Raw genomic sequence first — 27,321 nt, 5'->3', positions numbered from 1 at the left:
ACCTGAGTCCCTTGCCTGCCCGAGGGTGCTCCCTGCCCCAGCCTCTGAAAGCAGATCCCGCCTGAGCCATGGCCCCAAGACTTGTCCTCACCCTCACCTTCTGGGTGGGTTGCTCACTTTGCTGCTGGAGAGAAGGTACGTGGGGACCCGGGGAGGGTAGGGGGAGCCAGGGCAGAGGGACACTCTCTGAGGACTGGACTTTGTCTGCCGTGGAACATCCTGGGTGGGGTGGGAGCTCACACACCTTCTGTATGACCACTGATGGGAGGGGGTTACCATCCCATTGCATGGGTGGGGGAAACTGAGGCACAGAGAGGGCAAGAGCTACCCCAAAGGGACCGGGAAGTGGCAGCCACAGCCTGGAGGAAGGAAGGGTGAGAGAGAAAGAAATTTTAATTGTATCCATTCATTTCATGTGATTCAAAACAAAACCATCACAAAGAGGGGGTCCGGTAAAGCATCTCCCTCCCCCCAGAAATCCCCGCCAACCCTAGGTCCCCTCTGTGGGTCCGTCAACCTCAGTTTCCCCATCTGGAAAATGGGCTAATAGTTCCTGCTTTGGTGGGTTGTAGCGAGAGTGAGAGGTGATGCAGGTGCCTTTCATTCATGCACTCATTTATTCCACAAACCTCTATTAGGCTCCTAATGTGTGCCCAGCACTGGCTGGCAGTGAGGTGGGGGCCAAGCCACGGTAGGACTTTGATGGTCCTGGGTGAATCAGAAGCTCATGCTCTCCCTCTCTCTCCGGGCCCCCCAGCAGCTGTCACCCAGCCCAGGGTGCGGTGCCAGGCCTCTAGGTACCCGATCGCAGTGGATTGCTCCTGGACCCTGCCGCCCGCTCCAAACTCCTCCAGGCCCACGTCCTTCATTGCCACATACAGGTCAGAGAGCCTGGAGGGCTCCCTGGGGATTTTACATCGGGGCTGACCCCCTAGGATCAGGGCAGCTGGGGACTTCGTGAGAGCCTGAACCCCTCAGAATTCTAGAGCACCACCAACCCTTAGAAATATACTCCCTAAAATACGTACTGCAAGCCGCATGTGGAGGGTAAAATTTTCTAGAAGCCACATTTAAAAAAGAAAAAGAAATGGGTGACATTGGCTTTAATATTTTATTTAAATAGTATCTAAATATTCCAAATGTTTATCATTTAATATGATCGAATGCAATGTACTTTAACATGCTTATATACGATTCATATATTTAAACTTGTACTAGAAATTGATTTCATAGCATTTAATAGGATTATCTGAAGTATTCAACATGTAATCAATACTTTAAAAATTAATGAGAAATTTTGCATTCGGTCTTGTTATACTAAGTCACGGAATTCCATGTGTGCTTTACACGTGTCACACTTCAATTCAGATGCTAAACATTCAATCAGAAATTCTTTTTTAAAAACAAATAAATTTATTTATTAATTTTGGCTGCTTTGGGTCTTCCCGTTGCTGCCCGCCGGCTTTCTCTAGTGGTGAGCGGGGGCTACTCTTCATTGTGGTGAGTGGGCTTCCCATTGCAATGGCTTCCCTTGTTGTGGAGCATGGGCTCTAGGTGCATGGTCTTCTGTAGTTGTGGCACGCAGCCTCAGTAGTTGTGGCACAAGGGCTTAGTTGCTCCGCGGCACGTGGGATCTTCCCGGACCAGGGCTCAAACCCGTGTCGCCTGCATTGGCAGATGGATTCTTAACCACTGCGCCACCAGGGAAGTCCCCCAATCGGATATTCTTGATCTCTGATTAGATTTCATAATAGTTGTGTTTGGAAAAGTAGATTCACACACCTGAGTTGTTCTGAGGAGCTTTCCCACGCTTTCTGATAGGTGGAAACTTTTTCATTCAGATTAGATGAAATAAATCAAAAAGTCCCACTCAGTTGCACTAGCCGCGCTTCATATCCACAGGGCAGAAGCAGAACGTTTTGGATGCTGTGGAAGTTGCTGTGGACGGTGCTGAGCTCCAGCCTATAGAGTCTGAAATCTTGGGGTGTCAGAACTCTAGAGAACTGGAATCTTATTATTTTGGATTCCAGAATCCATGAATTGTAGACCTGGGAATGTTGGAATTCTAAGGCTGGAATGTTGACATTCCAGAAAGCTTTATTTATTTATTTAAAAAACTGTATTATTATTATTACTTGGCTGTGCTGGGTCTTTGCTGTGGCATGCAGGTTCTTCTTTGCTGTGGTGCACAGGCTTCTCTCTAGATGTGGCACATGGGCTCCAGAGCATGAGGGCTCAGGAGTTGTGGCGCATGGGCTTAGTTGCCCCGTGGCATGTGGGATCTTAGTTCCCCGACCAGGGATCGAACCCACGTCCCCTGCATTGGAAGGCAGATTCTTAACCACCAGACCGCCAGGGAAGTCCCCCCAGAAAGTGTTAGAATCCGGACCCTAGCATCTCCCTGTGGGGTTTTACCCCTGACCCTGGGTCCCCCGGGCTCTGTGATGTTGGAGTGAGGGGTCCCTAGGATCACACAGCCAAGAGCAGGACTCCTCACCTGCTGTCCCTACTTGGGGTCCAGGGCACAGGGGGCCAGCAGGAAGTGCTGGGACCCTCACAGCACACTCGATGTCCAGGCTTGGCGTGGCAGCCCATGGGGAGAGCTGGCCCTGCCTCCAGCAGACACCAGAGGCCACCAGCTGTATCATCCCTGACATCCAGATGTTCTCCATGGTGCCCTATGTGCTCAACATCACAGCTGTCCACCCCCGGGGCGTCAGCAGCAGCTTCGTGCCGTTCGTCCCAGAGCACGTCAGTGAGTAGGGGCAGTGGTGGGGGTGTGGAGGGTCCCCCTTCTGCTCCTCCCACACACACACACGCCCACCTCCCACCTGTCAGGATGAGATCCTGTCCTTCTCTCACGGATCCTGTGGGCTCCACCTTCACAATTCAGCAAGAATCCGCCCACTTCTCCCCTCTCCTGAGCCCCTACTTGGTGCAACCTGCATCACCGCCCACCTGGACCAGTGGCAGCCCCTCCATCCTGGTCCCCTATTCCTGCCCTCACCCCCATCTGTCCTCCTCACAGCAGCCACCAGAGGGCGCTTGTGAGCACTCCAGTCAAGTCCCATCTTGGGCTCCTGCCCTCTTGCCCGCAGTCTGTCCTCCCCGCAGCAGCCACCAGAGGGTGCCTGTGAGCACTCCAGTCGGGTCCCCCCTTGGGCTCTTGCCCTCCTTCCCACAATCTGTCCTCCCCACAGGAGCCACCAGAGGGCGCCTGTGAGCACCTGAGTCAGGTCCCATTGTTGCCCTGCCTACAGCCCTCCAGGGCTCCCACCATCTGTTTCTGTCCCCTCCCTGCCCTCCCCTCCTCCCTCTCCCCCTCTCACTCACTCTGCTCCAGCCACATGGGCCTCCTCGCTGTTCTTCCAACACACCAGGCACAGTCCTGCTCCAGGACCTTTACACGTGCTGTTCCCCCTGCCCGCAAGGCTCTTCCCCCAGGTCTCCACACTGTTCACTCCCTCACCTCCTTTAGCTCTCAACTCAGATGTCATCTCCTCAGTGAGTCCTCCCTAAGCATTTTTTTAAAATTGCAAACCATCATACATTGCTGGTGGTTATTAGAAAACAGACTGGCAGTCCCTCAAAGAGCTAAACATGTTACCATGTAATCCAGCAATTCCAATTCTAGGTATATATCTAAGAGAAAATGGAAAGCACGTTTGCAGAAAAAACTTGTGCATGAATGTTCATAGCAGTATTATCCATAATAGGCAGAAATTAGAAACGACACAAATACTCATTAACTGATGAATGGATACACAAAACGTGTCCATCCCCACAATGGAATATTGTTCAACCATAAAAAGGAGAGAAGCCTTGACACTCGCTACCACATGGATGGACCCTGAGAACACAATGCTCAGTGAGAGAAGCCAGACACAGAAGGACACACAGTGTGTGATTCCGTTGATGGGAAATGTCCAGAACCGGCAAATCCACAGACACAGAGAGTGGGTTTTTGGTTGTCAGGGGCTTGGGAGGGAGGAATGGGGGGCTGACTGCTCACGGGGATGGGGCTTCTTTTGGGGAGATGGAATGTTCCGGATTAAATGGCGGTGATGATTGCATGACACTGTGAATATACTAAAACCACTGAACTGTACACTTTCAAAGGGTGAATTCTCTGGTATGTGAGTTGTGTCTCCAAAAACATTGCAACCCACTACCCTCCTTGCACTCCTGACCTTTCTTCCCTCCTTTTTATGACCTTCGGATCTGCCTTTGTGTCTTATCTTCTGCCCGGGGGATTGAGCTCCAAGGTGACAGGACTACTGTGTCCCTAGTATCCAGAACATCCCTGGACACTCAGCAGACCCTCAATTAATATTTATTGGTTGGTTGGTTGAATGAATGAGTGAATGTGCCCTCCGCTGACCCTGTCTCCTGCTTGTCCGTCAGTCAAACCGGACCCTCCAGAAGGTGTGCGCCTGAGCCCCCTCCCTGGGCAGCGGCTCTGGGTGCAATGGGAACCCCCCCGGTCCTGGCCCTTCCCAGAGATCTTCTCACTCAAGTACCGGATCCGCTACAAGCGCCACGGAGCTGCCCGCTTCCGCCAGGTGAGGAGGGTGAGGTGACGGGGAGGGCAGTTCCCGGGTAGACGGAAGAGCATGTGCAAAGGTACAGTGGGGTGTGGGTCACAGCTTGGGGTGCTGGTGTGCAACGTGAACGCAGCCCAGCAGTTCCACTCCTGGGCATCTACCCAAAAGAATTGAAAACAGGGTCTCGAACAATTACTTGTACACGAATGTTCACAGCAGCACCACTCACAATGGTCAAAAGGTGGAAATAACACAAGTGCCCATCGACGGATGATGGATAAACACAACGCGGTCCCTCCACACACGGGAACATCACTCAGCCATGAAAAGGAGAGAAGCCCTGACACTCGCTACAACGTGGATGGACCCTTGAGAACACGATGCTCAGTGAGAGAAGCCAGACACAGGAGGACACACTGTGTGTGATTCTATTGATGGGAAATGTCCAGAACAGGCAAATTCACAGAGACAGAGATTGGATTAGTGGTTGTCAGGGCTGGGGGAGGGAGAGGGGGTGACGGCTCATGGGGATGGGGCTTCTTTCTGGGGGGATGGAATGTTCTGGAACTAGATAGTGGTGATGGTTGCCCAACACTGTGAATGTACTAAATGCCACTAGATTATCCACCTTGGAATGGTTAATTTTTACGTCATGTGAATTTCACCTCAATTGAGAGCACCAATATATTGTTTTACATTCTTAAACAATAAAGGCAGGGTATCAGTCAGTGAGCATACGGGCAGGGCAGTTGTGTCCTGGGCAGCCTTGGATGCTGGGCTGAGGAGCTGAGTCTTTGCAGGGTTTAGGCTTTTGCAATCCTGTCCCTTAGAACCTTCTCCAGCAGTAGAAATGTTCCACATCCACACTGTCCAAGACGGTAGCCTCGGGCCGCATGAGGCTGCCAAGCAGTTGCAAGCTGCTGAGGAGTCGAGGAATGGGCTTTTAAAGTTGATGTAGTATTCATTAGTTTAATTTTGCAAATGCTTGCAATTTTAAAATCGAGACAGAGTTTACATGCCACGAAGCTCTCTGTTTTCAAGTGCACAGGCCAATAACTTTGGTGTATTCGCAAGATTGTGCAATGATTAATTAATCTAAATTTAAAACGTAAAGCATCACATCCGGCTGCCATATGGGACAGCTTGTGCAGAGGAAGGAGGGACATAGTCAGACCTGAACTGGGGAAGCTGCTGATGGTGGCTGACATGGGACATGCCAAGGATGAGGGGGACCCCGATGTTGGAGGGAGAGTGTGGAGTGGCGGGAACAGAGGGGACAGGGCGGAGAACCAGAAAGGCAGAGCTGAGAGGGTGTCTCATGGGTGCCCAGGGATTTTAATCTGTGGAGGTGCCTGAGTGAGGACATGGAAAGGTCAAGGCCATCAAAAGAAGAATTTATTACATTTCCCCAGAAAAGAGGACACATCACGCCACGCAGGGCCACGTGGGCAACTTTGGGACATCAGGAGGCTGAAGTGGGAGCCAGGGGAGAGCCCAGGCCAGAGGTGGATTGGGGTTTCCTCGGGGAAGGCTAGGCGGGGCAGGTGAACAGCTTAGGGTAAGCAAGTTTGAATAATTCCAGTGGGCTCTGGGCTGCAGGGTGGTCTCTAGTTGCTTGGCATCTGGCCCTGGGGTGATTTAGGACAGGGTGGGGATATGGGCTGGTGTGTGACCAGTACAGAGAGGGGATGGCTGGGGGTGTGGACTCGGGGTGGGTTGGTTTTTATATGAAAGGCATGCTCCTGGTCGACCAAGAATTGGCTGGCCAGGGAGGGGCAGGCTCTCCCTGCTCAGCAAGATGTTTAAGATGTCCGAAGATGTACAGGGGCCACAGAGGGCATGCCGATGAGGATTGACATTGGTGCCTGAGTCTTGGAGCAGCAGCCCGAACATGGGGACGGAAGGCTTGATCACATAGCTTCCTTGTTTCCACCGACCCAGACCTCCTTCTGCTTTCAGGTGGGACCAATTGAAGGCACATCCTTCACCCTCAAGGCTGTGAGGCCCCAAGCCAAGTACTGCATCCAGGTGGCTGCTCTGGACCTCACTGACTATGGGGAATCAAGCGCCTGGAGTCTCCCCGCCGTTGCCTCCGTGACCCTGGGCAAGTAGTGGGGGTTCCCTGCACCCCCAAAGAGGGGCTGTGCCCTTGACATCCACCTAAGGGTGGATGGGACCTGACTGGCCTGGGTTCACTGCTGCCGAGTTGCCGGGCAACCTTGGACAAGTGACTTTGCCTCTCTGAGCCTCAGTTTCTCAGTCTGTGAAATGGGGATGTACTGCCTGCCTCCTTTGACACAGTGCAATGTTTTGTGAACTGTGAATATGAGATTTTTTAAATTGTTTAATTAGAAAAGGATCATTGTCACTAGAATGAGGACTCTTCCTTCTTTTAACAGATCCACATGAGACCCTGTGAGGAGAGGACAGACCAGGACACACACACACAGTGAATCCCCACTGCCACACACGGGGTCAGGGCTGGACCAGAGAAAGAGACAGGGCTGGGGGAGTCAGGGCAGGGGTGGTGGGTGTTCCACCTGGGATGGAATGATGAATCCATTCAGTTCAGTTCAGTTTGGTTCACCTCAAAAGCTGCCCAGATGTGAGCCCCAGTGTGGGTGGACACCAATGGCACATGGGTTTGGGAAGCTCTGAGGAGGGGAAAACACAGCCAGGCTCTGAAGGATTTTCTCAATCCAGGAGCTTCTCAGTACATTTCACTCAGGTCTCAATTCCAAGGTCACCTCCTCCAAGAAGCCTTCCCTGACCACCTCATCTAGGGCAAGCAGAATAAAGACCCCCCCCAAAGATATCCATGTCCTAATCCCCAGAACCTGTGAATGTGATACCTTACACAGCACAAGGGACTTTGCAGATGTGATTAATTTAACAATCTTGAGGATCCTTAAAGATTGAGGATCTTTCATTAAGTTAATGAAAATGGGGACTTCCCTGGTGGTGCAGTGGTTAAGACTCCATGCTCCCAATGCAGGGGGCCCAGGTTCGATCCCCGGTCAGAGAACTAAATCCCACATGCCTGCTGCAACTAAGAGTTTGCATGCCACAAGTAAGGAGCCAGCAAGCCACAACTAAGGAGCCCGCCTGCCACAACTAAGACCTGGTGCAACCAAATAAATAAATATGTTTTTTAAAGTTAATGAAAATGAAGTAGAGTTATATTGTATTATCCAGGTGGCCCCAAGGTAATCACAAGTGACCTTATAAAAGGGAAGCAGGAGGGTCAGAGGGAGACAGAGAAGGTGATGTGACAGTGGTAGCAGAGGTCAGAGTGATCCAGGACCGCGAGCCATGGAACTCTGGCAGCCTCTAGAAGCTGGAAAAGACAAGGAAATGGATTCTCTCCTGAAGCCTCCTGAAGGAACCTGCCACCCATTTTAGACTTCTGACCTCCCAAACTCTAATAAATGTGTTGTTTAAAAATATTGAGCTTGTGGTAATTTGTTACAGCAGCCATAGGACACTCATACATCTCAAGTAGCCCCTTCTCATCACTTTCCATATGTCTCCCTGTTTTATTATGTTCAGATCATTTACCAGGACCCGAAAGGGTTTTTGTGTGTGTTTATTGTGCCATCAGTCCCACCAGACAGACTGTGATCTCCATGAGGGCAGAAATCTTACGTCTTATTCTCTGATGTGTCCCCAGTGACTGAGCACGTCCTTGACACAGAACAAACATTTGTAAAAGGAAGGGAGGAGGCTAGGGAAGGAACGACCTCTTTAGAGGGACAACTCAGAGGCAAACAACGGGGGGGACATCTGGGAGCGAATGTTTGTAGGGGGAGGTAGGTTTGGAGCCTGGTCTTTGAGTCTCTGTGACTCAAGATAAACTTGGGTGTGGGGGGGCGTCCAGGGTGCTTCCCTGTGGAGCTGTGTGGATCGTAAGAGCTGCCCCAGTCCTCAGGTGAGCGCTAGGGACACGGGAACGATGTGTAGGTTCCCGGAGCCCAACACACAAGGTAAGCGCTCAACGCTGAGTTCTACGTTTGCTGAATAAAACCACAGGGAACGTAGCTACCAGCAGCCACGTCGCGTGACGACGAAATTTTAACCAGTCGCTGCTCACCTCTAGAGGGCGCAGCGCCTCCTCCTCGGAACTTCAAATCCACACCGACGCCGGAACCTTTTGCTGCGCCCTTACCGAGGTTGCAACTGGGGAGGGAATACAGACGGACTCGAGTGTTGACAGGCGGGGATCTGAACCAATGAAAAGGCAAGCTGTGTACGCAGCAGCCAATAACAGCGGCTGAAGGAAGTGACGGAAGCGGAAATACAAGGATAGATGGTCGGGGAAGTTCGACAAGCACTCAGCCTAATCAGTATTCTCGTGGTCGTGAGAAGAGCAGGAGGTAAAGATGTCGGAGCGAAAAGTTTTAAACGTAAGTATTGGGCAACTAGGGTTTTCGACCTGGGGCGGGACATCTCGGAGCTCGGGCCGAGGAGGGCTACTTATACTCTATTAGGGCCTTTGCTTTCTTCCCCAACGGCCTTCTGCAGGGCGGGGCTCTCTAGAACCCTCCTAATCACCTTCTGCGGGGGGTGGGCCTTCACTAAGCCTTCCCCTCGAGGCTGGGGTGTACCCAGTCACCTGTGGGGGCGGAGCTTAGGCTATTTACCCACTCACTTCTGATAGGATTTTCTGAAAGGAATTATCCAGTCACTCCCGTTGGGGGCGGAGCCTCCTTAGGATATTGGTATTCTCACTTTACATTCTCACCTCCAGGAGGCGTGGCTCTGTTAAGTCTCTCCCCGCTTGGGGTTCTAGCCAATCGTGTTCCTCGGAGGGATTAGGCTTTGCTAAGCTCTTCTGCTCCGCTGGCAGGGACCCTTCCAATTGCCTCAACTTCTCCCAGTTCTGTTGGGGAAAACTGGGACTCTTGGGGTGTGGAGCTGGTCTCTGGAAGGCAGGATTCAGCTTCTGGAAAAGAGCGCTCCGGAATTCTGAGTCCCTGTTCCCCGCCCTTCAGCAGGGTGTGTGCTCCCAGGAAGGGGGTGAGCTCCCCAGCCTGGGAGTGTATAAGCCTAAGATGTCTGGACGGAGTAGAGAGGAGACCTCCAGACTGGTGGCTTGGAGCCCAGGATGATGTCCCTTACAGTGACTCAGTGCTCTAATCTCTTAAACACCTATATTAGGAATTCAGCCCCAGCCAGACCCAGTGCAGTTGTGTCGGACTTCGAGTCCGTGAAAGTCCTTCCATCCCGAGGATCCAACTGGCAGCCCAGCTATTTCCATAACTTGCTGGTAGATACTTCTGTGTGCCAGGCACAGCTCTAAGTGCCTTGTTCATCAGGTCTTCTCAGGGGGACAGGTTATCCCTTCTTCAGATGAGGAAACTGAGGCCCAGAGAGGTTATGTAATAGCCAGAGAATAGAGGAATCAAACCCAGACACCCCTCCCCGCCAGCTCTGTAACTGATGCTCCTAATCACTGTACCACAGTTTCCCCAGAGCTGTGTCCCTGGGTCTGAATCCTGGATCTGCTGCTCACACTGTGTGACCCTAAGTAGCTGAAACCACCAGAACTCAGTTTCCTCCTCTGTGAAATGGGTACACCATTCTCTGTCTCATAGAGTCTTTGCAAGAATTCCATGAGGCAGGGGACATAAAGCTCTCTGTGTACTACGTGGAGCCTAGTAAGTGCTCAAAATGCAAAGTGCTTTATTTTCTGATTATCGTATGTAGTTCTCTTTCATAATCCAGACTCTCCTTCCCCACATCTCCCATCTCAGGCTCCTGTGCAGAAAGAGTTAATGCAACAGGCTTGAGGCTGCTGCCTTAGAAAGCCTGGCTTGCAATGCTGGACTTTGGCTGGTATCCGGGAACCTGAATTTTGGGATGGTTCCCAATGTTCTCTGAAAAGAATGGCTCCCTGGGGTTAAACTGTTAGTACAAACAGTGTAGTTTATGCTGAGCACCTGCTCCCCTCCGGGAGTCTAGAGTCTGGAATCGTCATACGTGCTGGGCAGAGGTGCCTACACACCAGCCCCCAATGAAAACCCTGGGTGCTGGGTCTTCCTGAGCTTCCCTGGGGGACATTTCGCACACGTTGTCACAATATATCACTGGGAGAATTGACTCCATCAGGAGAAGTCTCTGGAAGCTTGTGTCCGGTCTCCCTGGGCCCCTCCCCACATGCCTTTTCCCTTGGCTCGTTTTTCTCTGTATCCCTTTGCTGTGATGAATAGTAGCCATGAGGACAAGTGTATGCAAGTCCTAGGAGTCCTCTCACCAAATCCTCAAACGTGGGCGTGGTCTTGGGGACCCAGACACAGCTCCCCAGAGCCCCTTCCCTCTGCCCCCAGCCTGCCCCTGCGTCTGAAAGCAGCTCCCCTGACCCTTCCTTCCTCCCCACAGAAATACTACCCGCCCGACTTCGACCCGTCAAAGATCCCCAAGCTCAAGCTGCCCAAAGACCGGCAGTACGTGGTGCGGCTGATGGCCCCCTTCAACATGAGGTGAGCGGCCCCGCGGGCCCTGCGCTGGCCGCACAGAGAGCGCCCCGCCCCCAGTGCGCAGACCACCCACAGAGAGCGCCCCGCCCCCAGTGCGCAGACCACCCACAGAGAGCGCCCCGCCCCCAGTGCGCAGACCACCCACAGAGAGCGCCCCGCCCCCAGTGCGCAGACCACCCACAGAGAGCGTCCGGTCCCCAGTGCGCAGACCAGGTCGTCGGTCCTGGCTCAGACGTGGACCCAGTGAGCGAGTGACCGTGCCAGACCTCACCCTCCTGCCGTTCAGGACCAATCTCCCTGATGTCTCAGAGCTCCCAGCTGGTACCTGTGTCGAGGTCTCAGTCACTGGTAGTAAGAGTGAGCACACGAGACAGGGTCCTGTATGTACATTCACTTCCTCCAGCAGTCCTGTCCGTTCCCGCCCCAGGGCCTTTGCACAAGCTGTTGCCTCTGCCTGGGACACTTTTCTTTCTGCTCTCACATGGCTGGCTCTTTGTTTTTCTTTTTTGGCTGAGTTGGGTCTTCACTGTGGTGCGTGGGCTTCTCATTGTGATGGCTTCTCTTGTTGCTGAGCACGGGCTCAAGGTGTGCGGGCTTCAGTAGTTGTGGCTTGCAGGCTCTAGAGCGCAGGCTCAGTAGTTGTGGTGCACGGGCTTAGTTGCTCCATGGCATGTGGGATCTTCCTGGGCCAGGGCTCGAGCCCGTGTCCCCGCATTGGCAGGCAGATTCTTAACCACTGCGCCACCAGGGAAGCCCTGGCTGGCTCTTTTTCACCCTCAAGACTTGGCTTAGATCTCACCCCCTCAGAGAGGCCCTCCGGATCCCCCTCCCAACCCCCTCCATCCTTCCCTCCCCATCACAGTCCCCAGGCCTCGTCCTTCATACCGCCTCGGAATTACTGTACCTCACCACAATTTTTTACATCTTAGCACATCTGAAACGAAGTGGTAATCAAAGCCACCTTTGTTAGTGAAATTCAGCCCGTGTTTACGTATTCCTTTCTCTCTCCCCTTCCTTCATTCGTTTTCCCTCAGCAGTCACTTACTGGGCACCTGCTGTGCACCAGGGCCTTGGCTGGGTGCCAGGGACACTGTGGGCATCAAGACTTGCCCCACCCCCATCCCCGGGACTTCCCTGGTGGCACAGTGGTTAAGAATCCACCTACCAATGCAGGGGACAGAGGTTCGAGCCCTGGTCTGGGAAGATCCCACATGCCACAGAGCAACTAAGCCCATGCGCCACAGCTACTGAGCCCGTGTGCCACAACTACTGAAGCCCACGTGCCTAGAGCCCATGCTCCGCAGCAAGAGAAGCCACCGCAATGAGAAGCCCGAGCACCTCAATGAAGAGTAGGCCCCACTCGCCGCAGCTAGAGAAAGCCCGCGCGCAGCAACGAAGACCCAAAGCAGCCAAAAATTTAAAAAATTAAATAAATAAATAAGACTTGCCCCCCTGGAGCCATCTGGTGGGGAGTAGAGATAATACACAAGGGCTCAGGCGTATTCACGAAAGGCGCATGTAGGACACATAGATGGTCACGAGAGAGGGAGAGGGACTGGACGGTGGCCAGGGAGGGAGGGTGCTTCGCTGGGTGGTCAGGCAAACGTTGGAAGAAATGCCAGCAGAACTGGGATCTGAGGAATGGAAGGTGTCACGGGCTATGGGAATTGCAAGGGTGAAGGCCCGGAGGTGGGACTGAGCTGGGGTGTTTGTAGGAACAGCCAGGAGGCCAGGGAGCACAGGATCTGAGCAGGAGGGGCCGCGGGAGGGCAGGGGCCGCGAGCTCTGCCTTGCTCCTTGTGGCATCCCTCCTGGTGGAATCTGCACTTTGGAGGTCAGGATGCCCCATGAACTCCAGGCTTGCTTCCAGGAATGGGTGATAGGCGAGTCTCACCTAGTCTGGGTAGTCTGGGTGCTTCCCAAGAAGGCAACACTTCAGCCGAGACCCAGGCAGATATTAGTGAGAAGAGTATGCCGTCTAAGGGAATCAGTACACACAGTGGGGCAGTCTTCTTGCGGGGTGGGGAGCTTCCCGTCCCTGGAGGTATGCAAGCAGCCATCTGCCAGAATGCTAAAGCGTCCTACCAGTAAGAACCAGGGTATCGAGATGGCTTGAGTCCCTGTCCTGCCCCACAGGTGTAAGACATGTGGAGAATATATCTACAAGGGCAAGAAGTTCAACGCCCGCAAAGAGACAGTGCAGAACGAGTCCTACCTGGGCCTGCCCATCTTCCGCTTCTACATCAAGTGCACGCGCTGCCTGGCAGAGATCACCTTCAAGGTAGGCGGCCAGCCAGTCTGGTCCTTCCTCCCCTGGGGGTCAGTGCTCCTGTCCTCTCCCTCCAGGGAAATCCCATTTCACCTTCTCTGCAGAAAACAGCAAAGGTTTGGGGAGAAGTTCACGGCAGTATTGTTTATAAAGGCAAAAAAATCAGGAGTAACCTAGATGTATGGTGATGGGATTCAAGGGACAAACTACTGTACAGTGGAATATTGCACAGCCAGTAGCAGTCACGTTTTTACTTTGTTACTCTAAGGGTGGTATTAAAGATTTGAGGAAAGGATGAAGAGAACTTATAGTTTTCTCTTCACATACTCTTGTACTGTTTGAGCATTTTTTTTTGCTAGGGACTTTTTTCCTTTGGTTAAAAAACAAGATTTGGTTAAAATAAAAAGTACATTAAAAAATGATAGGGCTTCCCTGGTGGCGCAGTGGTTGAGAGTCTGCCTGCCGATGCAGGGGACACGGGTTCGTGCCCCGGTCCGGGAAGATCCCACATGCCGCGGAGCGGCTGGGCCTGTGAGCCATGGCCGCTGAGCCTGCGCGTCCGGAGCCTGTGCTCCGCAATCGGAGAGGCCACAACAGTGAGAGGCCCGTGTACCGCAAAAAAAAAAAAAAAAAAAAATTAAAAAATGATATATTTTAATTACTCCATCAGGAGTAATTAAAGCTGTCTTCTCTAATTCCAGGATGTTCTCTTCACCCCAAAATTAAGCCCCAGCCCTGTCAGCAGTCACTCCTCATCCCTCTCCCCAGCCCCTGTCAACCACGAATCCACTTCCTGTGTCTGTGGATTGCCTATTACGGACATTTCTTTATCAGTGGAATCACTCTGTAGCCTTTTGTGTCTGGCATCTCTCACTGAGCATCATGTTTTCAAAGTCCATCAGTGTTGTAGCATGTATCAGTGCTTTACTCCTTTTCAGGGCTGAGTAATATTCCACTGTGTGGATGGGCCACATTTCCTTTATCCATTTGCCAGCTGATGGGCATATGGGTTGTCTCCAGAAAATGTCTCTTTTTACCTGAATTATGAAGTATGTGTATATTTAGATTTTAATGAATACATATGACTTTTTTTAAAGACTAGAGAAACTATGGCAAAATGTTATAAATCCGCCTTTATAGTGAAGAATTTCAAATAACTAGGATTGCATATATGTGTGTATGTGTATATATACATATGTGTGTGTGTGTGTGTGTGTATGTGAGCATATGGTAAAAACAGAACTCCCACAGTAGTGCAGGATTAACACTGGAAAATTTGTTTACTGCTCCCCTCTGCCCAGCCAGCCCCCATGCATAGAGACAGTTATAACAGTTTCTTGTGTGGCTTTCAAAAAATGTGCTCTGCCTACACATGCACACACAGGGATCAGTCTCTTCCTTGCTGTTTCTTTTTAAATAGTAAGCTTCTTATTTTGGAATACTTTTAGATTTACAGAGAAGTTGCAAAGATAGCACAGAGAGTTCCCATCTGCCTCTCACCAGCTTCCCCTCCTGTTAACGTCTTCCATTTCTACAGTGCATCCGCCACAATAAGAAACCAACACTGGATCATTACTGTTAGCCAAATTCCAGACATGATATGGATTTCAATCTTTCTACTAATGTCACCTTTCTGTTCCAGGGTCTCATCCAGGATACCATGTTACATTTTTGCTTCTCCGTTTTATAAACACAAATAGGAGCATGCTCTATACATACGTGATGTGTAATTCGTAATTAAGGGAAGAAGGTCAAGTGCGTGCACACACGCACGCACACACAGACACACACACACCAGAAAAGATGTGCAGAGGTCCAGAGACTTTTATTTGCAAACATGTGGAAGGTGAAGGGCAGGAGGGAGGGAGTGGGCAGGTGGAGAAGGGTCTGCAGGTCTATGCTCGGGAGTTCAGCGATTCTGCAAAAGGGGACAGGAGCACTAGAAAGAAAGAACTGTACTCGCCAAAGCCATAAGGCAAGAAAAAGAAAGAATTGGTATTAAGAGGAGTGAAACACGGAGAGAAGGTGTCCCAGGCTGCTGGCTGCTGTTCAGCAGAAGCTCTTGATGCTCAGAGATTTAGGAGCTGATGTCTGCCCACCCTCCCTCCCAGACAGACCCCGAAAACACAGACTACACCATGGAGCATGGAGCCACGCGGAACTTCCAGGCTGAGAAGCTCCTGGAGGAGGAGGAGAAGAGGGTGCAGAAGGAACGGGAGGACGAGGAGCTGAACAACCCCATGAAGGTGAGTGTGCGCAGGTGCGTGCGTGCATGCATGTGTGTGTGTGTGTGTGTGCGCGCGCGCGCGCGCACGCGCACGTGTGCCTGTGCTTCGGTGCTGGCGGAATCGGTGCCCCTTCCTGCCTCAGGCCTCCAGGCAGGGTGATGGGGTGGGGAGTGTGGTCAGCAGAACTCTAAGATGTTCCCAGAGCCCTGACTCCTGGTCACACACCTCATCCAGTCCCAAGACTGTGCATACAAGGATCCTATTCCTGTGACTAAGTTATGTTAGGTTAAACTACAGCACAGTCGCCCTTGTAAGAGGGAGATTATCCGGATGGTCCCCTTAATACGGGTCTAGAGTCAGAGACAGAGGACGTCAGAGACATGAAGGACTGACACTGTGGAAGTGGCCACGTGGCAGGGAACAGCAGGCAGCCCCTAGGAGCTGAGAACAGCCCCTAGTCAACAGCCAGTAAGAAGGCAGGGACCTCAGTGCCACAACCACAAGGAACTGAATTCTCCAGCAGCCTGAGTGAGCTCAGAAGAGGGCCCTGGACCCTTGATCTCAGCCTAGCAAGACTGCCAGGGAACCCAGCTGTGTCGGCCCAGACTCCCAACCCACAGAAACCAGGAGACAATGAATTCGTGTTGTTTTAAGCCACTGGGCTAGTGGCAAATTGTGGCACAGCAAGAGAAAACTAACAGGGAGTCAGGAAGTTGGACTTTGGAACGCCAGGTGCTTCCTGCAGCCAGCTGCCCCGCGGTTTTCTAAGGAGGTTCCCATTAGGCTAGTTTGGATTAAGACTAGAAATAGAGAAGGAAACGTTCTCTTGACCATATCCTGGCTGTGTGACCTTGGCCAAGGCACTTGGCCTCTCTGTGTCTCAGCGTCCTCATCTGTAAAATGAGATGAGAATTGTGCCCCCCTCGTACACTTGTGGTGAGGGTTAAATGAGTTCATACACATAAAACTCTTAGATCACAGCTTGGCACATAGTAATTCATAAATATTGATACTCCTTTTGTTATCCCTTAAATAAGTTATTTTCATCTTTAACTGGACATTTTTTTTTCGTCTTTCTCATAAATAGTAGGAAGTCCATGTTCTCCTCTGTCTCCTCCCACCCCCATAATTCCCATCTCTTCCTGGACCCTCATGCCTCTGCCAGCTGTGTTTTCTGGTCAAGCCATGTCAGATCTGATCCGATGTTTTCAGCAGCCGTGCGGAGCAGCAGGGAGGGAAATAGGCCTTAGAGGCAGTTTGCTGTATTCCTGGAGCTCCATCAGTGCTGTCCACGTGCTGCTCTAGTTACTGCTACACTGGCCAGCACGGGGTTATTACCCTGGTACTGGTTAGCTGTCCTTGTGTAACAAGTCGACTCAAAACTTTGCAACTTCCAGCATTTATTATCCCACAGTTTCTGAGGGTCAGGAATCCAGGAGCAGCTTTGCTAGATGGTTCTGTGGGTCCCTCCCAAGGTCACAGTCAAGCTGTCTGCCGGGGCTGCCTCATCTGATGGCTCAGCTGGGGCTGGAGGAGCCACTTCCAGGGTGGCCCCCTCACGTGGCCATTCCCTGGAGACTTCATGTCCTGTCCACATGGGCCTCTCCACAGCACTGCGTGAGCCTCCTCACAACATGGGGGCTTCTCCCCCTCCCCCAGCGAGAGTCCCAGAGAGAACAAGGAGGAGCCCCGGGCCTTTTATGACCTGTCTCGGAAGGGACACACCGTCATTGGTCCTGTTGTGTTCATCAGAAGCGAGTTACTACAACAGCCCACCCTCACAGGGAGGGGAGTTAGGCTACACCTCTGGAAGGGAGGAGCGTGAAAGAATTTTTGGACGTATTTTCAAACCACCACAACTGCCATTTCCCAGAGGATTAGTTCAACAGGGTCACATAGCCAGGAAGCAGCCAAGGCAGGATTCATTTCCAGCCCCGCCCGGCTCCAAAGCCACCTCTCTGAGACCTGGCGGGGCCGACCTCACCTCTCTGAGCCTCAGTTCCTTTGTCTGTAAAGTGGGGGTTATTGTGAAGATTAAACGAGATTATGTCTGGAAATATCTTAGCCTGGAGCCTGGCACACAGCAGTTGCTCAGATCGTCTTTTTTAAAAATCTTTATTACTTTTGCTTAGTGACGGAGCCAGGCTGGAAGTCCAGGCCACCTGGCTCCACCGTTGACCAGCCGCATGGTCTTGGGCAGTCACTTCCCCTCCCCGAGCCTCAGTGTTCCGAGCCGTGAAATGGGTACAGCTGTGCGACCGGGTGCTGTGGATCGAGCCCCAGGGTGGGGGGGTCTCCCCTTGCCCATGGTGACCCCAGAGGCCAGGCAGGCCACGTGGAGGGGTGGAATCCCAGCTCACTCAGCCCTGTGTCTGCACACCTGCCAGGTGCTGGAGAACAGAACCAAGGACTCCAAGCTGGAGATGGAGGTTCTGGAGAACCTGCAGGAGCTCAAGGACCTGAACCAGCGGCAGGCACACGTGGACTTCGAGGCCATGCTGCGGCAGCACCGCCTGTCGGAGGAGGAGCAGCGGAAGCACGAGCAGGCGGAGGACGAACGGGAGGCGGCGTGAGTCCCGGGGCGCCCGCCCCCCCACAGCCTCTACAGGGTCCTTCCCTCTGCCTGGAATCCCCCCTTCCGGACCTTTCCACAGCTCCCTCGTGCGTCACCGTCTCAGGGAGGCCTTCCCCGCATCTCCCTCCCCATCTCGCTTTGTGTCTCATGGCGTCTCTGTCGGGGCCCCCAGGATCACCCCCAGGTTTGATGAGTTAATTACAGTGAAAAGTTACGGCGAAAAATCAGCAGAAGGAAAAGGCAGGTGGGGCAGAGTTGGAGGACCGGGCGCAGACTTTCAGAGGCCTCTCCCGGTGGAGTCCCACAGGACAGGCTTAATCCCCCCAGGTGAGACATAACGGCAGAGGGAGGGGCGCTCCCGGGGGAGGCCCACGAGACCCAGCCCGGGGTTCTCACTGGGGGCCGGTCACGCAGGCACCTTGGCCCGGCACGGCCAAGACCCCAAACCCAGGAGGAGAGCAGATGCCCGTGCAGACCCCATGTCTGCACAGTGTCGGGACAAGGAGCCCCCCCATCAGTGAGGGTGGCAGGAGCCCCCAAGTCCAGATCCAGATGCCCCCCCAAGGGCTGGCCTGGTGAGCCAACCTTTCTGAGGATCTGGCCTCAGGCCTGCTGTGTTCATGCTTCTGCCCGGCACCTCCCACTCTCTGGAACCTTCTTGCTGATTTGCCCCTTTCCTGATTTATTATCTATCTACCCTCATCTAAAGTCTGAACAGGGACTTGCTCTGACCTCTGCATCCATGGCCTGGAACACGGTCAGGCACATACTAGCTGCTGTTGGATTGGCGTAGATAACAGTGAGAGGAGTCTGCGTTTAGCGAGCCCCTTCTCGGTGCCAGGCACTGTTCTGAGTTTGGCTCTGTCATTATGGTGGTCAAGAGAACTGAGGTTCAAGGAGCTCCCAGCACAGCCCTGACTGAGGCCCCCCAGCTGGGGTTCAAACCCAGAATGGTTCTGGCTTCCAGGCACTTAACCACCCCACTGGGCTCAGTGGACAAAGAACTTTTTTTTTTTTTTTAACTTATTTATTTATTTTTGGCTGTGTTGGGTCGGGTCTTCGTTGCCGCGTGCGGGCTTTCTCTAGTTGCGGCAAGCAGGGGCTACTCTTCGTTGCAGTGCCTGGGCTTCTCATTGCAGTGGCTTCTCTTGTGGAGCATGGGCTCTAGGCACACAGGCTTCAGTAGCTGCAGCACACGGGCTCAGCAGTTGTGTCTCGTGAGCTCTAGAGTGCAGGCTCAGTAGTTGTGACGCACGGGCTTAGTTGCTCCGTAGCATGTGGGATCTTCCTGGACCAGGGCTCGAACCCGCGTCCCCTGCATTGGCAGGCGGACTCCCAACTGCTGCGCCACCAGGGAAGCCCCTGGACAAAGAATTCTATTTTAAAGTTATTTGTGCATCCCCATCCCCCACTCAGTGAGATCAGGACAGGGCAGCCAGGCAGTGCACCTCAGTGTGTGTGTGTGGGGGTCCTGGCCATTGTCCCACAACAGAGCACGTTCCCAAGTCCCACGTTCCTTCCCGCAGGGCCTTAGTGGAAGAATCTAGGAAACGAAGACTCCTGGAAGACTCGGATTCAGAGGAGGATGCTGCCCCCACCCAGCCCCAGCAGGCCCTCCTGCCCAACCCCACTGCCATCCTGGACGAGGTGAGTGTGGCCTGCCTGCATCTCCACATGCTCTCAGGTGAAGCAGGGACAGAGTAAGCCAGAGGTTGGCTTAACTTTGTCTTGAAAGGCCAGTCTGGGTCGTAAGTGGTCAACTCCACATCATAGCACTAAACATAGCACTAAACTTGCTACGTAGATAGTACATGAATAAGTGGGTGTGGCCGGGTGCCGATAAAACTTTATTTACAAAAACAGGTGACAGGCCTCCGGGACTGTAGTTTTCCACCCCTGCTTCAGCTGCAGAAACAAGGAGACTCCCCACACTTAGAGACATCAGGCAGACGTTTATTTCTCAGTCACTTCACAGTCCTGGGCTGGACTCCCAGGCAGCCCTGCTCCATGCAGTCACTCAGGGATCCAGACTCCTCCCATCTCCTAGTTCTGCCCCGTCCTAGAACATGGATGCCAACTCTGCGGTCACAGCTGGCTCAGAGCACCCTGGGGTTCCAGCTGCAGGAAGGCAGAGCATGTGTGGAGGACCACCAGCCAGCGCCTGGAGGCCCAGGTTCAGATGCAGCCCACCTCCATTCCCCTCGAGTCCCAATGGCCGGGCATAGTCACATGGCCGCATCCTGCCTTTGCAAGGGAGGCTGGGAGCTGCCTCCTCTAGCTGCCCTTGCTGGCAGAAAGAAAGAAGAGGGTTTGGGGAGGGAGCGAGCCTTTTCCGCCACAGATGTCTTATCCAAGGTGATCAAGGCCACTCTGATTTGTTAATTGAAGGAGGGGGTTAAAGTGGGAAATCATAAATAGCACAGACACCCCCAGAAACTTATTATTTTAATTCAAAACATGTTCCTGGTCTGTATTAGTTAAATACAAGTCCAGCCACTGGACAGGACCCAAGTGACAGCCACTTCAACTACATGGAAGTTACTTTTCTCTCGAATAACAATTGTGCGGGGCTGTGCAGAACAGAGAAGGTGGACCCTGGTGTCCGGGTCCTCATTGTCCTGCCGTCCCAAGGATGATGCCCTCATTGCAAGGCAGCTCAGTGCCACGTCTGCATCCCAGCCAGTGGAAAGAGGTGGGGACAAGGGAGGAGGACATTGAGGGTAACTATACCCTTGATTGAGTACATCCTTCTGCTCACACCCCATTGGTCAGAACTGAACCACCTGACCACATCCTGCTGCAAAGGAGGCTGGGAAATGTAGTCTTTCACTGAGGCAACCACATTCCAGCTGAGAATTCTGTAAGTGTCTGAAGAGAGCGGGTTTGGGGGTCGCGTACTCTCACCCATTAACCTTTTGACATAGAACCAAGGTGTTTTCCTTGAGGCTGTATCCCTGATCAGAGTTCTCACGCTGTCTCTCTTGCATAAACCAGCCTCAGAATTCATGGTCTAAAGTTTCCTCTTCTTTTTTTCTTTCAAGTGGAACAAGAGATTGAAGGTACTTTCAAAGCAGTCTGGCCTTGTATGATTTCCCTCCAGTCTTTTTTTTTTAATAAATTTAGTTAGTTAGTTTTGGCTGCGTTGGGTCTTCGCTGCTACTGCGCTCGCTTCCTCTAGTAGCAGCGAGTGGGGGCTACTCTTTGTCGTGGTGCACAGGCTTCTCATTGCGGTGGCTTCTCTTGTTGCAGAGCACGGGCTCTAGGCGTGTGGGCTTCAATAGTTGCAACACGCAGGCTCAGTAGTTGTGGTTTGCAGCCTCCGTAGTTGCAGTGCACGGGCTCAGTAGTTGTGGCTCACGGACTCTAGAGCACAGGCTCAGTAGTTGTGGCGCACGGGCTTAGCTGTTCTGTGGCATGTGGGATCTTCCTGGACCAGGGCTCGAACCCATGTCCCCTGCATTGGCAGGCGGATTCTTAACCACTGCGTCACCAGGGAAGCCCACCTGCCAGTCTCTTACAGTTACCTTGCTCGTAGCTAATTTGATGGTGGACTTCTTGTATTTTGCTTTACACAAACTTCACCATAACTTTTACGGAAACACCTCTCTTTGACCCCTCTGTTCCCTGGGTTTAGTTTAATGGGGACATGGAATGGCGTTTGACGAAAGGTGAAGGATAGCAGCTAGCTCCACCAGTCAGTTCAGTGGTGCCAGATGAGCAAGCTTCGGCTAGGACTGCCGGTCTCTCCCTGTGCCCCCAGCGGACGGCCTCTGTCTCGGTTACTACACACGGGGGATGCAGTGAGGCCGCTGTGTCCTCCTCCTGCCCCCACTCCCCGCCCCAACTGTGCCAGCCCCCTCGGATGGGCCAGGCTCAGTCCTGCCTCCCATCTCTGCTTGCTGACCTCAGCACTGCGTTCTGACCTCGGCTCTGCTGGCCCCCGATCAGCAGTAGCTGTCCCCCCGGCGCTGTCACACCACCCTAACTTCTTTCTTTCACGTCACTGATCAAGACAATGGCGTCTGGGGACTTCCCTGGCAGTCCAGTGGTTAAGACTTCCTATTCCCAATGCAGGGGGCACAGGTTTGATCCCTGGTCGGGGAACTAAGATCCCTCATGCCGTGCAGCCAAAAAAAGAAAAAGACGATGGTGTCCTGAGCATCTACTTGCTCATCCACCCTCTTCCTCCCCAGATGGTGAGCTCTGTGCGGGCAGCCCCCTGCCATCATGCTCCCCCTGCACCCTCAGCTCCCAGCTCCGACAGGGCCTTCTGCATCTAGTGGTTTCCAGTTCCTCTATTTAAACATCAAACAGATAAAAGGGGTCTCTTCTGGTGCGACTGAAGGGCTGGAGGTGGGGCTGAGCCCCTCTCTGCCTCCCGCTAACTGGTCCCCAAAGTGGGTGCCCCCATCTTCTGTCATTCCCTCAAACACGTTGATTGAGCACCTACTACAGACCCAGCAGTGAACAAGGCAGGACCCCGCAGCTTGGTTGAGGAGGCAGTTAATAAGGCAGTGGAGGCCACTGCGGGCACAGACATGCAGCACGCACTTGAGCTTGAAATGTGAGGAAAGGCTTCCCAGGGGAGCAGGTACTTGAGATGGGTATTGGAGGATGAGTAGGAGTTCACCAAGTGAACTAGAAGCAAAAGGGGCATTCCAGGTGGAGGGAATGGCATGGGTAAAGGCGTGGAGGTGAGCGGTCACAATGTGATTTAGGAAGTGTAAGCGCAGGGTGTGGGGGGGCCACAGAGGAGTTTTGAGCAGGAGAGAATTGGTCAGCACAGCAGGGGGAGTGGGAATGGCAAAGATCCTGGCTCAGCTGGGGACTAGGAACCGGGCTGCCAGAGAAGGAGCAGGATCTGGGACAGACCCCCCCAGTCATGCCTGCCCCCCGCTACCCCCGCCACAAACTGCAGGCCCCAAAAGCCAAGAGGAAGGCGGAGAGCTGGGAGCGCAGTGTGGGCACCTTTGGCAGCAGTCCCCAGCTGTCTGGCCTGGTTGTGGTGAAGAAAACAGACCTGGGCCGCAGCATCCAGCGAGGAGGAGTCCTGCCCGCCCCAGGTAGGTTCCTGCAGTCCCTTAGCTTCATGCAGTGCCAAGGGTGGCCACCAGGTGGCAACAGCACCCCTGGTGCTGTTCCGGTGCGGGTTGAGGTGTGCCCCCAACCAGCGGTAAGGGGAGAAGGGCTGCAGTTCCCTTTTTTTCTTGTAATTACAAAAGGAGCAAGTGCTTGCTTTTAAAACCCAAGTCAGATAGAGGCGTGTAGGACAAATTGTCTGCACCTCGGTGGTTGTGTCGCCGATGCTTTGTGTGTGTGGCTCCTCGGACCCTCGGGAGATGGAGAATTAGGGTGAGGTCGGCCCGATGAGGTGGAAAGAGCAGGCTTCCAGGGCAGGCATCCTGGGTGAAGATCCCTCTGCCTCCACGCGCTCGTTCTGTGGCCTTGGTCGAGGGCCCTCAACCCCGGTCCTCAGCTTCCTGTCCTGGAAGCTGCTCATGACAACAGGACCAACCTCGTAGGGCCTCGTAGGGTTTGGGGGCTGATTCCATGAGCTGCTCCATGTCGGGCGCCTGCAGTACATCCTGGCACCCAGCGAGCCTTGCGGATACACAAGCCATTGTTATCAGAACAGTTATTACCCCATTCATCAGATGAGGAGACTGAGGCCCAGAGAGGTGAAGCTGTTTGCCCAAAGCCACACAGCCAGTGTGGGTGGTGGAGCCAGGGTCTGCCCCTCTTTGTCACTTGGGACTTGGAGTGTTTCCGTTTTCTGTGTTGCACCCCCGGCATGGGCACCTCTGCCCACCTAGATCAGCTTTTAGAAGCGGAGCTGCTGGGTCAAGGGGTGTGCAGTTTAAACCATGATGGGTCTGCCAGGCACTTTCCACAAAGGCTGCAAACAAGCAGGAATGGCCCAGTCCGCCTGGAACTGTCCCGAGGTGGGCTGCCGGGACGAGGAGGCACGGTGGGCTAGCTCTCGCCTCTCCTCCAGATGCAATGAAGAACGGGCAGGTGGCTGGCCCTGCGCCCCAGACGTCTGGCACCTCCTCCCTGAGCCAGCTGGGTGTGTATTCCGACAGCGAGGACAGCAGCGGCAGCAACTGAGCCCTGCCCCCAGGCCCTTCCCCAGGTCAAGATCACACAGCCAGCTCCAGCCCATGGTCGGGGCAGGAGGCCCTGGGACCAACTGGAGTCACCACTGGACAAGCACAAATGACCTCCAAGGCTGGCGGGGTCAGCAATGGCTTCAGCTGAGGGACTCAGTTTCTCTCCCGTCCCCCCACCTTCCCTGCTCCGGAGCTCGGGGTCCCCAGCTCACATGGCGGCATCCCCGGAGCAGCTTCTGACAGGCCTTCGAGGTCGTCGCGGCTGACATTCCGAGATGCTCTGGGCACGTGGGTGAGCCCACCCACCAGTGGTTGGCTCCATCCCCGCCACAGAACCATCTGGAACCCATGAAAGGAACCTGCTGATCTGGCCTGGGGGTACCTTCTCTCTGCCAGCATCTGAGGAGGGGGCTGCAGAAGCATGCAACCTAGCCAGTCCTGGACTCTTGGCTCAGAAACTGCAAGATAATAAATGTTCCTTGTTTCATACACTCCGTTGGGGGATAATTTGTGAAGCAGCAGTGGAAAGCTGATACGGTCATGTAACCAGCAAGTCTGATTCCAAAGCTCATGTTCTTTCAAGATTGCCAGATTCCAGCTTGTGTGATCTCCTGCTGCAGTATTTTCTAGTTGAAGGTCCTGTGCCCCCGCCAGACTGCTTCACAACTTGATCAGCCCCCGTCTCTGGTCTCCCACCCCTCCCGGGGTCACAGACGTTAGCCCTCCTCTCACACACAGACACACACACACAGACTGTCATCTGGCATTTGATAATGAGGCTTTGTGTTTTTCACTGTCAGAGTTTAGGGGATGAAACGACCCCACTTTGGGGATTCGCTTTCCTAAGGTGATTTCCTTGCTTAGGACAGCACAACGAGGTGAACCAGGGTCCAACCAGGGCTTCTGATGAGGGCTTGGGGGTCTTATATTACAGCTCCATGGCTGCGAAGACAGGACCTGGGTGGGTCTGATTCCAAAGCCCTGACAGGGACTCCCCTGGCGGTCCGGTGGTTAAGACTCCACGCTTCCACCACAAGGGGCGTGGGATTGATCCTTGGTTGGGAAACTAAGATCCCACGTGCCTCTTGGCGTGACCAAAAAAAAAAAAAGCCCTGACGGTGGGGACTAAAGCCAGCCCACACTGGCAGCTAGTGAGAACTGATGCCTCGTGCATCTCTTCCCAGTTTTGCACCCAGCGGCATCATATTTATGGCTTAAAATTGGCCACCACGGAGTGTTTACACCACGGAAATCGGCAGATGCTGCAAACCAGTTCCCCACACCAGAGCCAGTTGTGAAGCCCGTACCAGCACACCACTCCCTGTTTTCCCCCAACTCAGCATCCTGCAGACAGTGCCCTGGACGTGGGCCATTCAGAGACTCTGGGTTAAAATGTCATCCAGGGAATTCCCCAGCGGTCCAGTGGTTAGGACTCGGTGCTTTCATTGCTGAGGGCCTGTGTTCAATCCCTGGTGGGGGGACTAAGATCCCGAAAGCTGCTCGGCACAGCCTAAAAATAAAAACAAAAAATAAAAAGTAAAGAAGTCACCCAGCTTAAGTAGTTGTGAAAAGAAATTGGGGGGCTGGGGCCTCTCTGCTTCATTTCAATTCATTCTTTCAGACGGTTTCCTGAACTGCCATTGCTCTTAATCCACCACAATTTTTGCCATGTACGTGCACCATCCGTTGCTATTATTTACTTAACATTATTGTTAACCTGACTCCGTTCTAAAACATGGGTTACCAAACTCTGATCCACAGGCCAAAGGTGGCCTGTGGCCTGTTTCTGTAGATAAAGTTTTATTGGCACACCTACACACCCATTTGTGTGCATATCACCCACGGCTGCCTTTGCTCTCCAGTGGCAGAGGTGAGTGATTAAAACAGCAATTCTGTGACCTGCAAAGCCAAAATATTTACTCATATATCAAAATAAGATGTAAACGAATGATACTAGAGGTGGTGCTAATGTTGCAATTAAAGCAGGGTAGGGTAGTTCTGATGGGAGTACCTTAGGAGGTGTGCGTACTGCTTGTGGCTCTCTGTATTAGTTACCTAGTGCTGTGTAACAAGTGATCCCCAAATCTAGCAGCTTAAAACAACAGGAATCTGGATGTGGTTTCACTGGGTTCTCGGCTTCAGGGTCTGTTACAGCTGCAGTTGAGATGTTGGCTGCGGCTGGGGTCTCACTGGAAGGCCCGACTGGGGTAGGGTCCGCGTCAAGCTCACCCACGTGGTTGTTGGCAGAATTCACTTACTCATGGACCCTTAGCCAGAGGCCACACTCAGTTCCTTGCCTGCACGGACTGGCTTCATGAAAGTCTGCTAGAAGTGACGGCCCATCACTGTTGCAGTGTTCCGCGATTAGAAGCAAGCCACAGATCCCTCCCACGTTCCAGGGGAGGGGCTCACCTTGTGTGACAACCAGGAGGTTGGGGTCATAGGAGCCACCTGAGGGTCTACCTGCAGACCCCCCTGCACAGTGAGCTTTGCAAGGGTCCGTGTGTTGATGAGTGTGTCCCCAGCACCTAAGACCAGCTAGGCACTTAGTAGGTGCTCAATTAATGTATGTAGCCTGAGTGGGTATCTCCCCATTCACGGATGAGGAAGTTGAGGCCCAGGGAGCCCCACGCTTCTGCCCACTGTCTGTCACCCTCCCCTTTCCTCCACACTACACTGGAATTGTTTCTTTAATTCTTATTTCCCCCGCAGGCTTTTACGCTTTGCTCTCCCACCCGTGTCTTGGGAACAGTTTGTCTCCTGGTCCCCAGTTTTCTTGCAGGGGTTCCCAGGGCCGAGCAGGCAGAGGGACAGCGCAGCAACACTTTGGGCAGGGGGTCTGTTGTTGTGTGCTGACCCTCCAGGGCCTCAGCCTGCATGCCCCCTCGCTCCCTGCCCTGAGCCCGCCACCCCGAGATCCACACCCCCTTTTTGCTCTCTGGAGCCTGCCCTTCCCTGCTCGCTGCCGACAGTCCCCGTCCCCCACGAGTTCCATGTCTGTCATCTGGTCCTTGGGAGCTGTCAGGCCTCATCCGGAATCTCCTACATCAACTCCCCTGGGGGCTGCCTGGCTGCCGGAGCACATCAGAGGGACTGGGGGGGGTGGTCTCCCCTATTCT

The 27,321-nt window shown here is 53.3% G+C and overlaps 2 protein-coding genes across 8 annotated transcripts; both read left to right on the top strand.

Moving 5' to 3' along the window:
• The first annotated feature begins 47 nt into the window (after positions 1 to 47).
• On the top strand, positions 48 to 7,971 carry EBI3 (Epstein-Barr virus induced 3). 7 transcript variants are annotated; one of them, XM_060297363.2, is made up of 7 exons: positions 48 to 135; positions 758 to 881; positions 2,577 to 2,755; positions 4,405 to 4,562; positions 4,761 to 4,931; positions 6,504 to 6,648; positions 6,944 to 7,971. In XM_060297363.2, exons 1-7 carry the CDS (start codon positions 69 to 71, stop codon positions 6,961 to 6,963), a joined length of 864 nt encoding a protein of 287 aa, XP_060153346.1. In that variant the 5' UTR covers positions 48 to 68; the 3' UTR covers positions 6,964 to 7,971. The 7 variants fall into 7 exon arrangements, with proteins under 7 accessions (XP_060153346.1, XP_060153347.1, XP_060153348.1 ...); XM_060297364.1 differs by having other exon boundaries at positions 57 to 135; positions 761 to 881; XM_060297365.2 differs by lacking the exon at positions 48 to 135 and adding an exon at positions 1,473 to 1,500 and having other exon boundaries at positions 301 to 881.
• Positions 7,972 to 8,840: 869 nt separating this feature from the next.
• YJU2 (YJU2 splicing factor homolog) lies at positions 8,841 to 25,728 on the top strand. The gene is made up of 8 exons (XM_030879296.3): positions 8,841 to 8,947; positions 10,923 to 11,023; positions 13,157 to 13,301; positions 15,401 to 15,535; positions 17,905 to 18,086; positions 19,619 to 19,739; positions 23,011 to 23,155; positions 24,088 to 25,728. Exons 1-8 carry the CDS (start codon positions 8,924 to 8,926, stop codon positions 24,198 to 24,200), a joined length of 966 nt encoding a protein of 321 aa, XP_030735156.1. The 5' UTR covers positions 8,841 to 8,923; the 3' UTR covers positions 24,201 to 25,728.
• Positions 25,729 to 27,321: the final 1,593 nt, after the last annotated feature.

Source organism: Globicephala melas, chromosome 3 (assembly GCF_963455315.2).
Source record: "Globicephala melas chromosome 3, mGloMel1.2, whole genome shotgun sequence".
Classification (NCBI taxonomy): domain Eukaryota; kingdom Metazoa; phylum Chordata; class Mammalia; order Artiodactyla; family Delphinidae; genus Globicephala; species Globicephala melas.
Note: the sequence above shows the minus strand (reverse complement) of the source record. Positions and strands in the feature narration are given on the sequence as shown.

Excerpts from the sequence above, each read along its gene's own strand:
- EBI3 (XM_060297361.2), top strand. The coding sequence starts at position 607 with ATGCACTCATTTATTCCACAAACCTCTATTAGGCTCCTAATGTGTGCC. Across the intron at positions 2,756-4,404 it reads GTTCGTCCCAGAGCACGTCA|TCAAACCGGACCCTCCAGAA; the intron begins GTGAGTAGGGGC and ends CTTGTCCGTCAG. Across the intron at positions 4,932-6,503 it reads CCTTGAGAACACGATGCTCA|GTGGGACCAATTGAAGGCAC; the intron begins GTGAGAGAAGCC and ends TTCTGCTTTCAG.
- YJU2 (XM_030879296.3), top strand. The coding sequence starts at position 8,924 with ATGTCGGAGCGAAAAGTTTTAAAC. Across the intron at positions 11,024-13,156 it reads ATGGCCCCCTTCAACATGAG|GTGTAAGACATGTGGAGAAT; the intron begins GTGAGCGGCCCC and ends CCTGCCCCACAG. Across the intron at positions 18,087-19,618 it reads GAGGACGAACGGGAGGCGGC|GGCCTTAGTGGAAGAATCTA; the intron begins GTGAGTCCCGGG and ends TCCTTCCCGCAG.